The sequence below is a fragment of the Bombyx mori genome, chromosome 23 (genome assembly GCF_030269925.1).
Source record: "Bombyx mori chromosome 23, ASM3026992v2".
Lineage (NCBI taxonomy): Eukaryota > Metazoa > Arthropoda > Insecta > Lepidoptera > Bombycidae > Bombyx > Bombyx mori.
In genome coordinates this window covers 17,617,119-17,635,175 of record NC_085129.1, presented here as the reverse complement: position 1 = coordinate 17,635,175, position 18,057 = coordinate 17,617,119, and the positions used below count along the sequence as shown (strand labels likewise).

General features: G+C 40.8%; 1 protein-coding gene across 6 annotated transcripts in view; it reads right to left on the bottom strand.

Moving 5' to 3' along the window:
- The window catches only part of LOC101739470 (dynein axonemal intermediate chain 7), a 46,028-nt gene that overhangs the window by 23,690 nt on the left and 4,281 nt on the right, over positions 1-18,057 (bottom strand). For 5 of the 6 annotated variants that reach the window (XM_038019423.1, XM_038019424.1, XM_038019427.2 and 2 more), the window contains 13 exons: positions 17,249-17,312; positions 16,361-16,464; positions 13,240-13,331; positions 12,604-12,737; positions 11,670-11,722; positions 10,635-10,772; positions 8,560-8,634; positions 7,868-8,067; positions 7,174-7,340; positions 5,713-5,848; positions 4,693-4,793; positions 3,555-3,630; positions 2,806-2,891 (listed from right to left, as the gene is read on the bottom strand). In XM_038019423.1, coding sequence (XP_037875351.1) covers positions 2,806-2,891; positions 3,555-3,630; positions 4,693-4,793; positions 5,713-5,848; positions 7,174-7,340; positions 7,868-8,067; positions 8,560-8,634; positions 10,635-10,772; positions 11,670-11,722; positions 12,604-12,737; positions 13,240-13,331; positions 16,361-16,464; positions 17,249-17,312 — 1,426 coding nt within the window. The remainder of the gene's footprint in view (positions 1-2,805; positions 2,892-3,554; positions 3,631-4,692; positions 4,794-5,712; positions 5,849-7,173; positions 7,341-7,867; positions 8,068-8,559; positions 8,635-10,634; positions 10,773-11,669; positions 11,723-12,603; positions 12,738-13,239; positions 13,332-16,360; positions 16,465-17,248; positions 17,313-18,057) is intronic. The other variant, XM_062675343.1, reaches the window with a different exon arrangement.

The window sequence follows — 18,057 nt, the reverse complement described above, 5'->3', positions numbered from 1 at the left end:
TTTGTTTATTGTCAATTGTCAAACTTTTGTTAGTGTTTAAAGTCTGTGGTCAAATTGAGAATAGATTAAATATTGTTTGTCTTTATTAATATTTTTCTACAGTGTAGTCTTGGCGAAATTTGTGTTTTTTTTTTTGTTTTTATTGCCCTTGTAGGCTGACGAGCATACGGCCCACCTGATGGTGAGTGGTTACCGTTGCCCATGGGCCATGGACTTCAGCAATGCCAGGGGCAGAGCCAAGCCGCTGCCTACCGCTTAATACACTCCACAAGCCTCGTTTGAAGAAGGACATGTTATAGCGCTCGGGAAACACCGTGGAGGGGAGCTCATTCCATAGCCGGATGGTACGTGGCAAAAAAGATCTCTGGAAACGCACTGTGGATGACCGCAGTGGCTCCAGGTAGTACGGATGAACTCTACTCCGATGGCGGGCGGTGCGATGGTAAAAACGAGATGCCGGTATCATCTCGAACAATTCCTCAGAGCACTCCCCATGGAACATACGGTATAAAATACAGAGAGAACCGAAGTCCCTCCGCAGACCCAGAGGTTCCAAACGATCGTGAGACTGGGATTATCGACAATCCGAACGGCCCTTCTCTGTATGGAGTCAAATGGAAGAAGCTGGTATTTGGGAGCCCCGGCCCAGAGATGGGAGCAGTACTCCACGCGAGGCCGGACTTGTGCTTTATAAAGCAGAAGCCTTTGTCCAGGCGTGAAGTAGCGCTTCGCTCTGTTGATGACTCCCAGCATTTTGGACGCCAACTTGGCTTTGCCTTCCAAATGACTCCGAAACTGGACATCGCTCGAAATGTCGACCCCAAGTATCCCAATACTCTCGGAAGGTTTCAGGGATACTCCTTGGAATTGCGGCGCCATGACAAAGGGGTCCTTCTTCGCAGTGAACGCGCAAACTTGTGTCTTTATCGGGTTGAATTGAACCAAGTTCAATTCACCCCATTTGGAGACTCGCCCCAGAGAGTTCTCCACTTCAGACACAAGTTTTGATCGTCTCTCTTGCACCACGCTTCGAGAGACACTCTGATGGCCGATATATCGCGCATCCCCCGTGCTGTCATCCGCATAGCAATGCATGCCATCAATAGACAGCATGTCATTGATATACAGGATGAAAAGCGTGGGGGAGAGCACCGAACCTTGTGGAACGCCAGCGTTAATGGTCATGGTATCAGAACAGTCACCGTCTACAACGACCGTGATGCTTCGCCCATCCAAAAAGCTAGCGATCCACTTGCAGAGACCCTCGGGGATTCCGTAAGATGGTAGCTTCGACAGAAGTGCCCTATGCCAGACCCTGTCGAAGGCCTTCGCGATATCAAGGATCACAGCAAGAGCCTCGCCCTTGCTCTCCAAGGCTTCAGCCCACCTGTGAGTAAGGTATACAAGTGATTTATGAAATAATCTTTGAAAATAGAATCATAATAGTTTACAAGCTTACAATTTCAATTAATTATAGTCGAATTTCGACTACTGCGGGACCACTAGTGTAAGGAAAATTGTAACATCAATTGAAAAAGATATATAAATAGTTAGGAGTTCCATACGTTGTCAGTACTGTTGCCGTGTGCGAGAGAGAAAGAGAAGCCAGACAGACTGGCGCCGTAACGCTACCGTAACGTAAGCGTAACGCGTTACGTAACGAAGCGGGTTACCCTTCCTTATGGAGCTATCAATTCAAAAACCGTCTTAATTTGAATGAGAAATAGGAACCTTGCTAATCTCATAAATAAAAAAAATATCGATTGCTACAAGAAAATTAAAGTTCAAAAGATACGGTAGATTCCGCTCGCTATAAGTCCTATATCTGTTAACAACATCCATCTTTTTATCTTTTTTTATTTTTTTATTGCCATTGTAGGCAGACGAGCATACGGCCCACCTGATGGTAAGTAAGTGGTCACCGTCGCTCATGGACGTCAGCAATGCCAGGGGCAGAGCCAAGCCGCTGCCTACCATAAAGTACTCTCCGCAAGCCTCGTTTGAAGAAGGACATGTCATAGCGCTCGGAAAACACCGTGGAGGGGAGTTCATTCCAAATGGTGGATGGTACGTGGCAAAAAAGATCTTTGGAAACGCACTGTCGATGAACGCAGCCGTTCCAGATAATATGGATGAACTCTGCCCCGATGGCGGGAGGTGCGAATCTATCTATCTAAAATAGTCATTCGTTTTCAAATATGAACCTTTTCAAACATGACTTATGGGTCCTCAACAAGCAATGGTTTGATTATGATCCTGGTACTTTCAAAGTCAATTAGCATCAGAGACGAATCTCCCTCGATTCGGCGGTGTTTGAAGACCCGTGTTTTTATTTTAGTTTTTAGTTATTACTGAAACGGGTGGACGAGCTCACAGCTCACTTGATGTTAAATGGTTGCCGGAGCCCATAGACATGTACAACGTAAATGCCGCCACCCACCTTGAGATATGAGTTCTAAGGTCTCAGTATACTTACAACGGCTGCCCCATCCTTCAAACCGAAACGCATTACTGCTTCACGGCAAATATAGGCAGGGTGGTGGTACCTATCCGTGCGGACTCTCAAGACGTCCTACCACCAGTAATTACGCAACTTAAAATTTTGCGGGTTTCATTTTTATTACACGATGTTATTCCTTCACCGTGGAAGTCAATCATGGACATTTGTTAAGTACGCATTTCATTACTACCTGCCAGTAGAATTCGAACACCAGTGCATCGCTAGATACGAATGCACCGGATGTCTTATCCTTTAGGCCACGACGATGACGTGTTACTAGAACAAGCTTCTCTTCCAACACTTACACGTGGTGAGGGTAACAGAATCCCTCATTCGCTTCGGTTGCGGAGGCGTCGTGAGGAGATCCAGATTAAGCACTCCACCGCATATCCTGCAAAAAACATAAATAATTTAGGATATATTAGACCGGTTTTCAAAATGAAACACGTGCCTTCGGGCTGAAGAAGGCTCACGCGACAGAGTCACGGTTTTTTTTACAATAAAATAATTTTTCTTACACTATTTTTAATTCAAATTTATTAAAATTTATTTTCTATTTTTTAGTTGGATTTTCTATGAAAGCGTATTTTGTCATTTTTTTTAAACTATTGTTTATTTTTCATTTTTTAGTTGAATTTTCATTTTTTAATTTTTTTTTAATATTGAATTGTCATCGGTCCTTAATAAGTATACCAAATTTCGAGTAAATTCGACGTTTTAAATGGGTCAAAATCATGTTCAAAGATTCCGTTACATACTAACATACATACGTCTGAAGCTAATATAAACGTATTAAAAGAGGCAAGTGACGCGAATGCTCTCCGTAGGCCTCCTTTGAAGAATAACAAATTAAAAGGCTTCACCAAAGTGTGCTTAGTGCGAATTTTTTAACGTTCTCGATAGCGTAAAAGTTAGCTCATATTTGTATGGAATGGGATCGTTCGCCTACGTTTGCCGCTAGGGGCGCTGTCCCAACTGCATACAAAATTGCGTTAACTTTTACGCTATCGAGAATGTTAAAAAACTGGAACTAAGCACATTGATATCTGCTCACCTATATTTTCTCAGATTAACTTCGCCCGACCTGGTCTTCACTGAACAGGTCTTCAGATATTTCTTGAAGGCCAAATCTGGAATCGAAAAAATAAATTAACAAGAATTGAATCGTTCGCTGCCTATGGTTTGACGGATAAGAGGACCGGTGTATGTGTATGTTTTACAAGTGTACTACGGTTAAAAAGTACTATATTATAATAGCACCTATAACGAATTGGCAAAATCGTCAACTGAATTGAATATTTTTACATATAAATTACCGACGTTTATAAAAATGATCAAGGGCATCCATGTTAATAGTAGATTATCTAGTCTAATTGTTTAATGTTTAATTTTATTTCCTTTGTGATTGTGATTTATTGTTACTTCCTTACATGAAAAGTTAGATTGGTTTTCGTTATCGCGCTGTTTTGTCCTATAGTTTTTTTTCCTACCTATACTGATAGCCTTGAGAGGCTATTTCAGCTTCTCCTTGACGTGTAAGTGAGTTCATGAGGCTTAGACCGGGAGTGTTGCTAACACTGGCCCTAACAAGAGCAGTGCTTCGCAGTATTTTCCACCGGATCGGAATCGCAACCCTACTAAGAAGATCCGGCGAGAAACTCAGTAGGCTGTGTCTGTGGGTTAATTTACTCGTCGAGCCCTTCGTCGCAAGCGACGGGTGGCCTGTAGTTATAATGAACATTGTGTACTTAGCATATTTGTCCTGATTAATTGTGTGCGCATGGCTTATGTTACAGCCAATTTTTTTTCTTGTTGTTATTTATTGTGTACCTATCTTTTAATTTGTAGCTTGTAGTGTGTATTGTGTGCCTAATAAATAAATAAAATAGCCCCTTCTCTTCACGAGGATGTCATAAAGCAATTATGGGATTCACCAGAGAATAGGCAGCAGAGTTCTCTGAGCATTATACCAGGTTACTGCAATGGGCAACCAGCCTGGTAATAAGTCGCATTGTAAGCTCATGCAAGTATGCCGCCCCTTCCTATTTCTGCTTTAGGCTTCGACCACATGTCTCTACAGGTGGCGGCATTCACGTTGCGATTTTACAGTTCAAAAAGAAAAGCTTGTAACAGACATCGTACCTTTGTATACATAGAAATTCTGTTATGAGGACGAATGCCAATCGACTTACCGTTCTGCTCAGCCATGAAGGTCCTCGGATCCGGTAAGAAGGGGGGCTCGGCCATGTTCAGATTGTCCAATTCCTCTTTCTCTTTCTCATTTTTCGTGTAACTGCAAAGAGACGAATTGAATAAACAGACTTATTCTTAATTAACCAAATAAAGGGTACATTGAAATAGTTCCGATGAAGAAAAGAGACAGTAAGTTTGTTATCTCTTACTATAATGACGTTATTCGTCTGGCGGTACAATAGTTTCATGATAAATCAACCTTTTTTGGAGTGATAACTTCTTGTGGAAGGGTAAACCGCTTCATTACGTAACGCGTTACGGCGTCAGTCTGTCTGGCTTCTCTTTCTCTCTCGCACACGGCAGCGGTACTGGGAACGTATGTAACTCCTAACTATTTATATAACAATTTCAAATTTATCTTACAATTTTTCTTCCGTTATCTTCTTATGAATCTTATCTTCTTATTATAATATACATCATACATACATACATGCTCCCCTCCACGGTGTTTCCCGAGCGCTATGACATGTCCCTCTTTAAAAGAGGCTTGTTTTTTTTTTTTTATTGCTTAGATGTGTGGACGAGCTAACAGCCCACCTGGTGTTAAGTGGTTACTGGAGCCCATAGACATCTACAACATAAATGCGCCACACACCTTGAGATATAGTTCTAAGGTCTCAGTATAGTCACAACGGCTGGTCCGCCCTTCAAAACGAAACGCATTACTGCTTCACGGCAGAAATAGGCAGGGCGGTGATACCTACCCGTGTCAGGTCACGAGAAATCCTATAACCAGTAGAAAATTGATTGTAACGCGCCCCCTCTCGTACTTATTCCTGTATAGCCTGTTTCACAGTCAAAGCTAACTCAAATTTGTATGGAGTTGGAACGGCTTCCCTTCGTTTGGCGTTAGGGGCGCTGTTCCAACTCCATACACAATTCAGTTAACTTTTACGCGATCGAGAAGTTAAAAAAAACTCGCCCTAAGCACCCTGCAGATGTAATACAAAAACGCTTACGGATTAGCCTTCAAGAAGTTCTCCACTTCGCGTATCTTCTGTTGTATTTCTTTGTAGAATTTGTTCCTTATATCGTCCTGCTCCTTCTTCAGTTTGTACGTCTCCACGTGTTCTTTAACATTGAACACGAATAAATCTAAAAACAGTGGATTTCGTTAATGGAACACAAAGTACTATTAACAAAAAAAAATACTCAGTACGTCATCAGTATAGTCGAACTCAATTGTTTTTTATTGCCCTTGTAAGCAGACGAGCATACGGCCCACCTGATGGTGAGTAGTTATCGTCGCCCATCGACTTCAGCAATGCCAGGGGCAGAGCCAAGCCGCTGCCTACCGTTTAATACTCTCCACAAGTACGTGTCACGTTGTTTGTCCGCGATGGACACCTAAACTACTGAACCGATTTTAACTTTTTTTTCTTAAAATATGTGTTTTGTTCCAGCTTAGGCCATAGGATGGTTTTTATTTCGATTAATGGTCGCAATATTTATAAATCTATATATATAAAAGAAAGTCGTGTTAGTTACACTATTTATAACTCAGGAACGGCTGAACTGATTTGGCTGAAAATTGGTGAGGAAGTAGCTTAGAACCAGGAAAAGGACATAGGATACTTTTTATCACGTTCCCATGGGACGTGACATAAAACGTGGTATAACAAAACGAAACTGATATGGAATAGCAAAACGCAACTGACAGCTAAATGTAATAATATATTCTATGGTTAATTATAGTAAAATATTGAAGTTGACCGGTTGATGTGTTTGGAACAAGCCGTGTGGCAGAACAAAGTTCGCCGGGTCCACTAGTTAACAATAAAATGATTTCTTATATTGATTATTGTTATTAATTGTAGGTTTCATAAGTCTAAAACACGTGGCGCCTTAAATCACTTTTTACAGACAATTATAATACTGTCTGACATATAATCTCATAGATGGCGCTGTGTTAAAAATACCAACGTTTCACTTAAGCTACAATTTAATGGCATAATCACCACGTGTTGCTGAGGCTAAAGTATAAGTGAAATTTATTTCGTAGTAAACGCAATACAGTGAAATCCAATTGTTCTTACTTTGTTAATTTTTAGTATTAGCATAGCCGGCCACGTGTTATTTAGAAACGAAAATCTTAGCCACAGCCACGTGTGGCCGAGTCTGCTAGTTGTATCATAAAAAAATTACTGGTGGTAGGACTTCTAGTGAGTCCGCACGGGTAGATACCACCACCCCGCCTATTTCTGCCGTGAAGCAGTAATGCATTTCGGTTTAAAGGGTAGGGCAGCCATTGTAACTATACTTGAGACCTTAGAACTTATATCTCAAGGTGGGTGGCGCATTTACGTCGTGGATGTCTATGGGCTCCAGTAACCACTTAACATCAGGTGGGCTGTGAGCTCGTCCACCCATCTAAGCAATAAATTAAAAATTGCATTCTTCTGTATTAAGAGTCCTCAAACCTTCGTATCTATTGGGCATCTCCGCAGCAAGCCCGTAGGACCTAGTGCTCTCGCTGAGCAAGTCAATCAAGGATCTGGCGGCGCGCACACACACGCACGACCCGTCTATGACCTTGGGCAGCTTCACAGCGACGCTCATAGACGGAAAGGATAGCTCGACTGGCTCTCTGTTAGATATAAATATAGTTCTTTATAGGCTCACAGCTCACCTGGTTTTAAGTGGTTACTGGAACCCATAGACATCTACAACGTAAATGCGCCACCCACCTTGAGATATAAGTTCTAAGTTCTCAGTATAGTTACAACGGCTGCCCCACCCTTCAAACCGAAACGCATTACCTACTGCTTCACGGCAGAAACAGGCAGCGTGTTGGTACCTACCCGTGCGCACTCACAAGACGTCCTACCACCAGTAATTACACAAATTATAATTTTGCGGGTTTGATTTTTATTACACGATGTTATTCCTTCACCGCGGAAGTCAATCGTGAACATTTGTCAAGTACGTATTTCATTAGAAAAATTGGCACCCGCCTGCGGGATTCGAACGCCGGTGCATCGCTACATCCCAATGGACGTCTTATCCTTTAGGCCACGACGACTTCATTGTGTTATCGATATTTCCATTGCGATAAAACAAGGCCAGCTGGTTTCCCAGTCTGACGCAATTAAAGTAACGTATCTCCAAACTCACGGATCCGGCTCCAAGGGCTTAGGTTTCCTGGTCGGCATCCTGACCGCGACCCACAGGTTCAGACGGAGACCCTTGAATTCCCTCTCGTAAGTCGCCAGCTTGATCGAATGAAACTTAAGATTCTTCTCCAAATCTCTGAGCAGAGAATACGAAGCGTACTGTATTGCGCTCGAGAGCTGCTCACGTAACTCTAAGCGGACCTTAAAGCGATTAATTTGGGATTAAAGTTAATCGAAACAGTGCTTGATGAGGAGAGTCAGAACTTAAAGCCATCTCTAACATCGAATAGAAGAAAATCGATAAAAACCTATATCGATTCAGACAACATCATTTATTTATTAATATGGGAAGCCTAATTTGGGATTAAAGGTAATCGAACCGGTGCTTGATGAAGAGAGTAAGATTTTAAAGCCATTTCTAACATCGAATAGAAGAAAATCGATAAAAACCTATATCGATTCAGACAACATCATTTATTTAAATAAGGAAGCCAAAGGTACAAAACAAACATTTTTACATTTTTACTGGTGGTAGGACCTCTTGTGAGTCCGCACGGGTAAATACCACCACCCTGTGTATTGTATTTTGTCTTTGATAATAGAACCATAATAATGTTCAAAGTTATAATTTCAATTAATTATAATCGAATTTCGACTCCTGAGGGACCACTAGTTTTTATAAATATTAATTACCTCGTTATAACTTTGGGCTTGCAACGGAGTATATTGTCGAGAATTGGCTACGAACTCTTCTAACATTTCCAGCATCTGCAACATAATATATTTGTTATATTAATAACTAGCTGACCCGGCAGACTTCGTAGTGCCACAATCGATAAATAAAAGACCTAAACTTTTATATAAAATAAACTTAAAATAAACAAAAGGAATGCGTCCGACGGGGGACACATCAAAGGAAAAACAAAATTTTTATTTTTATTTAATTCCGAGTATTTTCATATTTATCTACCTTTTAAACCTTCTCTGGACTGTCACAAATAATTCAAGACCAAAGTTAGCCAAATCGATCCAGCCGCTATATATATATAGATTATTTTATGGCTTATACCGTTTAATGAGTTCACGAGTCACCTGGTGTTAAGTGGTCAACAACGTAAACAAAGTCATCCGCAGTGGCCTGCGTCTATGGGGATATAGTGTGGTTTTGTGTATCTTATAAGGGAGATTTTATAATTTCACCATGATGAATAGTCGTAATTATGTACTTCTTAAATATTGGCTTATCTTTTACTACTAGATATTAAGTATAAATATTAACATTTTTAAACTTAAAGAGCGACTTCCCCAAAAATAGATATCTATTTATATATATAGCTATTTGGTTTAAGCACCAATTTTGCAACTTTACAATAGAGCCATTTAAAGTTTAAAATTTGGATACGAATATACGAATAGTAAAAAAAAATCTTCGGCTATTTGAATGGAGTAAGCTTAATTGGAGTTGAATTAAAAACATCGGAATTTTTAATATTGATGCCGATATCAAATAAAACGCATCTATAAAATTACAAAGATAAATGTCGCAATGTACGAAGATAAACGTCTCCTCAGAATTCCGTGGACCGCGCACCGTACCAACGTTACGATCCTGAAAGAGCTCAACATCAAGGAAAGACTATCGTCAACAGTACAAACACGAATCCTCAAGTTGTTCGGGCACATCACTCGTAATGAGGACTCCATTGAGCGGTTGGTGGTGCAAGGGAAGGTCGAGGGCAAAAGATCTCGCGGACGATCTCCAACACCATGGACCGACCTCATAAAATCTGTGACTCGCTGCAACATAAATGATTGCTCTCACTCTGCGAAACATCGTGTCACATGGCGTCGCATCGCGAGAGCATCGGTATCGCAGGATCCGACTAATGCATGACCACGACCACTGTCAAGAGTGTACGACTACGAAGAAGAAATGTCGCTTAAACTAATTAGCGTTTCACCTCTAAATAAGTTATGAATATACCTTCCTCAATAAATGAGCTATCTGTCACTGAAAGAATTTTTCAATTCGGACCAGTCGTTCCTGAGATTAGCGCGTTCAAACAAACAAACAAACAAACAAACTCTTCAGCTTTATAATATTAATATTAAGTTCAATTAAAAACATCGGACCGTTGTTGCCGATATCAAATAAAACGCATTTATAATTACAAAGATAAATGTCGCTTAAGCTAGTGTTACACCTCTAGATAAGTTATGGATATATTAGTTTATAGTACTACACATGTCTTAAATCCAAAAAATTCACGCTTTTATTATAAAATATTATTGTAATAATATTTTTTTTTTGTAGTGGACCGAATTGTGAATTTAAATCTTAATCGAATTCACACGAATGCAAAATTTTCATCAAAATCGGTCAAGCCGTTTTAAAAGAAGTTCATCTTTTTTTTCCTTTCAGCGTAACCTTACCTAGTAGGTGAGCTCGCGGGGCTCAAACCTGACGATGACACGAACGCTAGCAAGAGCCGTGCTTCGCAGAATCTACCACCGGATCGGAAACGCGACCCACTGAGAAGATCTGGCGGGAAACTCAGTGGGCTGTGTCTATGGGTTAATTCGCTCGTCGAGCCCTTCGTCGCAAGTTACGGGTTCGACGAGGACGGTGATAGGTGCTTGAGGTACCTAAAAGCACCGTTAATGCATCGAGAGGATCCGTAATGACGTGCTTAGTGCGACTGTATGTGCTAATGTAGCACGCTACAATGTCGTTTAAAAAAATTGAAAAATAAAAACAAGAAACCCACCGGTAAAACTTCCACGCATCTTCGGTTAAGTTCTTCGTCGTCGCACGCAGAGTTTCCCTTCCACACGTGGAGGTACGTGTTCATCTGTGTCACCACCCGAGGATCCGGCAGGCCGTCACAGCGAAGGTACTGCTGCCACTGTTGATTGTTACCAATTCAATCACATCCTCCATCAATGAACGACATCTCCCAAGACTATTATGAGCTATTCTTAATTCAGTTTTTTTTTTTTATTGCCTTTGTAGGCAGACGAGCATATGGCCAACCTGATGGTGTGTGGTTACCGTCGCCCATGGACGTCGACAATGATAGGGGCAGAGCCAAGCCGCTGCCTACCGTTGAGTACTCTCCACAAGCCTCGTTTGAAGAAGGACATGTCATAGCGATCGGGAAACACCGTGGAGGTGAGCACATTCCAAAGCCGAATGATACGTGGCAAAAAGATCTCTGGAAACGCACTGCGGATGAACGCAGTGGCTTCAGGTAGCATGGATGAACTCTGCTCCGGTGGAGGGCAGTGCCATGGTAAAAACGAGATGATGGTATCATGTCAAATAATTCCTCAGAGCACTCCCCATGGATCATACGGTACAAAATAGAGAGGCAACTTTCTTTCACTGGTGGTAGGACTTCTTGTGAGTCTGCACGGGTAGTTACCGCCGCCCTGGCTATTTCTGCCGTGAAGCAGTAAACCGTTTTACTATACTTTCTTTGTCTTATCATTCTTGTCAGAGCGTTCGTGATCGTCATTCGGTATCATTGCTGGGGGCAGAAGTTATGCGCCTCACAAGCAATCGCCACTTCTCTCGCTCCACAGCAGGTGGGCTCTGAACTCATTAACCAGTCTAAGCAATAAAAAAAAGGTCTTAACTTCCACCTACTAGTATTTATTATGAAGGCTTATGGAGGTCTGGGGCCACCTACCCGTGCGGTCTCACAATACGCCCAAGTGCCAGTATTAAATGTACTGACAAGAAGAAATTAGCGAAGATACAAACCTCAATTAATGGGAATGATTTAAAAGGACATGAATACCTCGGCTTCGAGCTGCTTTTTGTTTTCGAAGTCCATTTTTCTCTTCTCGAACACTGAAATGTATAAAAGTAACGTTCAATAAAACATTTAACTCAATTAATACAAAGTATTTCGTGGTACCGCTCTTTCGTTTCAAATTCCCGATAATTATCACGACTTAATGGTGGCAGGACCTCTTGTGAGTCCGCACGGGTAGGTACTGCCATCCCCACCTATTTCTGCCGTGAAGCAGTAATGCGTTTCGGTTTAAAGGGCGGGGCAGCCGATGTGCTGTTAAAAGTGAGACCCTTACAACCCACGTCTCAAGGTGGGCGGCGGCATTCACCTTGTAGATATCTATGGGCTCCGGTAACCGCTTAACACCAGTTGGGCCGTAAGCTCGTCCACCCAACTAAGCAATAAAAATACTGTTATTACAACGGTATTGAGAACGCCATATGATGGTGGAGCGATCCAGGCGAGGGGATAAGGTTCTGCTACCTTCACCAGCACCACCTTTCCGATCCTCCCGATCTACTCTTAGTGCTTTTAGGCACTCCAAATATCGATCACCATTCTCGTCGATTATACGTCATTACGGTTCCTCCCGATCCATTAACGGTGCTTTTAGGCACCACAAGCACCGGTCACCGTCCTTGTCGAACTCGTCGCCCGCGACGAAGGGCTCGACGAGCGAATTATCCCACAGACACAGCCCACTGAGTTACTCGCCAGATCTTCTCAGTGGGTCGCGTTTCCGATCCGGTGGTAGGTACATTCTGCGAAACATAGCTCTTGCTAGGGTCAGCATCACTCCGGTTTGAGCCCCGTGAGCTCACCTACACGTTAGGGTGAAGCTGAAATAGCCTCTCAAGGCTATCAGCATAGGCAGGAAAAAAATTTCTCGTCGCAATATCTCCTCTGTAATGAATAAAAATAACCCAAAAAGTCTTACGATGAAACAGATTTACGATCTTCTGCAGTATATCCCTTCTTATTTCCTGTTCGGCGTTGTCTTTGGCCATCAGCTCCGCCCTTTCTTTGGCCAGAGCTATCCTCTTCTCCTTTGCCCCCGCCAGGATTGCTTGTCTGCCAAAAAGTTAATAGAAAAGTCTTCATTGAGCAATCTCAAAACATATTAAATGACTTTTTCTGTATTTTGCTGGGTACTTGAAACATGGAACCGGCATGATTTTATCTACTTTGCCTAAGTTTATCTAAGGAACTAGATCTCTATGTTATTAGGAAAGCTGTCTATCTAATTATACTAAATCCCTCCTTCAGTTTGTTTTTAATTTGGAGAAGCAGCCGAGATATGGGGCGAGCATATGATTCTTTTTTTTATGAGGAAAGCTATCTATCTAATTATCGTAAACCCCTCCTTAAATTTGTGTATCATTTGGAGAAGTAGTCGAGATCTGGGAAGAGCATACGATTCGTTTTTTTATGACGATGTATATATTGGAAGCTGTGGTTGTAAATAATAAAGTTCGGAAGATCGATCGAAGACCCCACGCGTCTGGTTCGATTGTTCTAAATACGAGAATAGGCAGGGAAAAAATCCTAGATTAGGTCTGGAGCGATAACTAACTTTTCCGCTTCCTTCTCCGCCCTCCATTCCTCGATCCTCTGCAGCATCCACGCTTCCCTTTCCTTCTTATTCATGGTTTTCCAATTTTTCGGCTGTCGTCACAATTAACTCTCTTTATAAGTTAATCATTGTCTGTCTACCGTTTTTTGTATATGTAAGACAGCAACAGAATTTTGATTATTATTTTTTTGGTTAATAAATAACTATACAAAAAAATATTCGGTCGTTTGATAGAGCGGCGAAGCCTAGACAATATAATACGGTTGCTTCCAATATCGCATATACGATGTTCCTGAAGTTGTGAATAAACAACACTAGCTTGATCCCGAGATTTCACTCGCGTGGACTTTTTTTTATTGTAACGCGTCATTTTCTGATGAGTTATTTTATAACAGGTATTTTTAACTGTTTGTGAGTCTTCAAGAATAATTTACGCAGTCAGTGATTCCGAGCTAGGGTTCAGGTGGATCCGAGTCTTGGAATTGGAGGTGGTTTTTACTGGTGGTAGGACCACTTGTGAGTCCGCACGGGTAGGTTTTTTTTTTTTATTGCTTAGATGTGTGTACGAGCTCACAGCCCACCTGGTGTTAAGTGGTTCCTGGAGCCCATAGACATCTACAACGTAAATGCGCCACACACCTTGAGATATAAGTTTTAAGGGTCTCAGTATAGTTACAACGGCTGCCCCACCCTTCAAACCGACACACATTACTGCTTCACGGCAGAAATAGGCAGGGTGGTGGTACCTACCCGCGCGGGCTCACAAGAGGTCCTACCACCAGTAATTACGCAAATTATAATTTTGCGGGTTTTATTTTTATTACACGATGTTATTCCTTCACCGAGGAAGTCAATCGTGAACATTTGTTGAGTACGTATTTCATTAGAAAAATTGGTCCCCGCCTGAGATTCGAACACCGGTGCATCGCTCAACACGAATGCACCGGACGTCTTATCGCTTAGGCCACGACGACTTCAAATACTACCACCCTGTCTATTTCTGCCGTGAAGCAGTAATGCGTTTCAGTTTGAAGGGTGGGGCAGCCGTTGTAACTATACTTGAGACCTTAGAACTTATATCTCAAGGTGGGTGGCGGCATTTGTGTTGTAGATGTCTATGGGCTCCGGTAACCAGGTGGGCTGTGAGCTCATCCAACCAATTATGCAATAAAAAAAGGTGAAATATTGTAGAATTGAGACTGTAGAAATATTGTAAGTTTATTAAGCAATCGTTTCTTATTTTTAAACGTAGACCGTTCTACCGACTTTATTAAAATTTAAGACGATGCAAACAGACCAAATTAGTTTTAAAAAAAATTAATTTGTAAATATAAAAATGAGATATTCATTGGTATGAATGAGATATTAATTCAACTTGAGACGCCTGGGCGATAAAAAAATTGGGATTAAAATGTTCATTATATGAAAATAATATCAGAACCGATCAATATCAGCCGTGTTGGTTAATTTAAGACAAAAATACTGGGCTGTCAGCTCGTCCACCCATCTAAGCAATAAAAAATAAAATAATAAAGGCATTTTTTTTAATAAAGTACACATATTCACAAAGCCTTTTATATAATTATGAATTAACCGACAAAAGGCTAAGGTTACGCTCTATTCAAATATAACATGTATTACCAAGTAATGTACCTTTTTGTTTTAAAATTCAACAGTACAAACAAACAAACATATAACAAATACAGTTTTTAATATACAGGCGTACGACACAACTTTACATTGCATGTATATATATCGTTTTTATTTATAGTGTCGTAAAAATACATGATCGATTATATATACGGTGCACGCATCAAACTGTTTTGTGGGGTTCTTCATATACCGACAAGTTTTTAAAGAAGGTATTCTGTTATAAGGCCAGCGTCACAGCTTTGGGCCTTTCTGTATCAGGTTTTGGGCAGTAGATCCTTTCTTCAAAACGAAGTCAGATAGCTCAGAGCCGCGTAACCAAATCTATATAACAATACGTAAGGCAAAAAACTTTGTACCCCTTTTTACGAAAATTGCGCGGACGGAGGAGTATGAAATTTTCCACACTTGTAGAGAATATAGAGAAGTAGTGTAATAATAAATAAATTACACACACTACCATGTATTTGACACACACATGTATATATTATAATTTTTTGTTTATTGTTATCTGTGGTCAAATTGAGAATAGATTAATAATATTTGTCTATAGTGTCGCTTTGGCGAAATTGGTGATTATAGAAGTATAGTCTTTGACAGTATAGGCATAATAATGTTCAAACTTATAATTTAAAGTATTTATGGTCGAATTCCGACCACTAGACGAACGCTACTTACATTAAAAATGCCATCTTTAGTTTTGTTTTTCCTACTGGTACCAAATACTTACCATTTTAAAAAGTTTGGGGTCGGTTAAGTTAGTTGTTTTTGAAACCATTTTTTCGTCAACATTTAACAAAATAATTAGACATAAAATTCAGTTAATATCAAGTGTCATTAATAGTTATAATTACTCGTGATACAAATTACGTAAATAAACTTGGGGTAGTAATTATTAAAAAACACACACACACACAAAACGCAATGTATACAGTAATACTTAACATTTCAAATCAGAACTTGTGTTAATCAGACTTCGTCGACCCCCAAAAGCAAGTTTTTTTTAGGTTGAGCCCCGGGAAACCGATGTGGTCCCCCACGGGGACCACTTGGGGAATCCCTGCTCTAGATAAATGTGTATAATATCCAGTCTATTTCTGCCGCGATAGGATATGAAGGTTTGAAGGCTGGATATCTGTTACACACTCATGCGACCCGTGAGGTTATTTGGGAAAATTTAAAAACTCTTCAAGAGTTCCCTTAGCCCTCTTCCAGGTTCCAAGATTGAGCGTCTCATGAGTCCACACGGGAAGGTACCACTATCCTCTCTATTTCTGCCCTGAAGCAGTAATGGTTTCCGATTTGATGGGTGGGGCAGACGTTTTACTATAAAACTGAATTTGGAACTGACGCCTCAAGGTGAGTGGTGACATTTAAACAGTTGATGTCTATACGCTCCAGTAGCCATTTAAACAGGTAGGACGTCAGCTCGTCCACTAATCCTAGAAATTAAAAAAACTTGTACTCAAACCTTCTCGAAGGCAGGTATATCCTCTTTATCTTTCTTTCCCTTCTTCCCCTTCCCTTTCTTCTTCGGACTTTCTACCGGCTCCTCTTCCACCTTCAGCTGTTCCTCTGTATATTTAAGAATGTATAATTAGCAAACAACATACATGCAACTATGAGTCTTGAGCGTTCGGAACACGGTCCATTACTGCTGCTTTTAGTTCACGTCTGCTCCTGGACATAGGCATCTCATAAGACTCGCCACAACGACCGGTCCTGCACTGCTTGCATCCTAAGGATTGATTGATTGATTGATCCTAATTGATTTTTATTACACGATGTTATTCCATGCGAGCTTCAATAGGTCGTCATTCCACCGTGTAAGAGGCCTACTTACTGTTATGCCGGTAAGAGTAACGCCATCTATCGCCGAATAGTTGAACGAATATCGAAGGATCTAGTAGCACTTAGAACGCTCGAGAAGTACAGCGCCGTCTATTGTCAGATAGCAGGAACTGCTACTAGAAATGTGTGGAATATTCTCGATAGTGATAGGGATGAGTTATCGGCTATAAAAGCGTTGCAGAGATGGCACGCAGTCAGTCAGTAACCGGAACTACTCGAAGCGAAACAGCGAACGGATCACCTGAAGCGAAGCGGAAGAAGCGAATTGAGAGTTTTAAAGTGTTTGTTATGATACTTGATGTTTAAGTAGATTATTTAAGAAGCCGCGATGTATATTGACGGTAGCTGGCGTATTCTGTATTGAGGTAAGCTAATCAATCTCATTTACATTACATTGCGCGCGATATCAGCTCTATTGCTGATTTTTTATTTCTGTACCATAACGTATGTCGGTGAATGTAATTTGATAGCATTGCAATTTAATTATAAAGAAACAATCAATTATAACCAGCCAATGATTCCTCGGACCACTGAAACATTTCACTGCTCGCCTTTTTCGATACTTCCAATGCCTAGAAAGTGATTTAAATCATGATTTGTGTCATGTAGTCGTACATATTTTTCGATCCAATGGTATCGGGCACTTAGCGTCTAATATAACCAGTGCAGAGACTTACAAAATCCCAAACTATTCAACAAATCTATATATATATATATTTCTTCTGTGCGCTTCTTCACTGAACTCCTCCTAAGCGGCTGGACCGATTGGAATGATTTTTTTTTAAACGTTTAGGTGGCGCCCTGGATGGTTTAGATTCACAAATCAACCCGGCAGATGACGTTGCAGTCGGTATCTAGGTTATTAATCTATACTGCAACTAAGCGGCTGGATCGTCTTGAATGAATTTTTGTGTATCCATTCATTTATTCATTTTGTGAATACAGGACAAAGTATGTCGGGTCCGCTAGTACTTTATAATTACCAAACCAAGAAGAAATAATACGTAAATCCATTTAAACATTAAATATTGCGGAACAAAATTTCACAAGTAGGGATCGACGTCGAAGTAGTCTAGAGAAAATTCTAAAATGATATCTGCTGATACAAATGTCTCTGTTAAACATATGGGGCTAGAAAGTTAATCGGGCTTTATTAATTTTTAATTAGTTTTTTTTTTATTGCTTAGATTATTTTTTATAGCTTTTTTACGGGTGGTAGGACCTCTTGTAAGTCCGCACGGGTAGGTGCCACCACCCTGCCCGTTTCTACCGTGAAGCAGGCGCATTTAAGTTGTACATGTCTATGGGCTCCAGTGA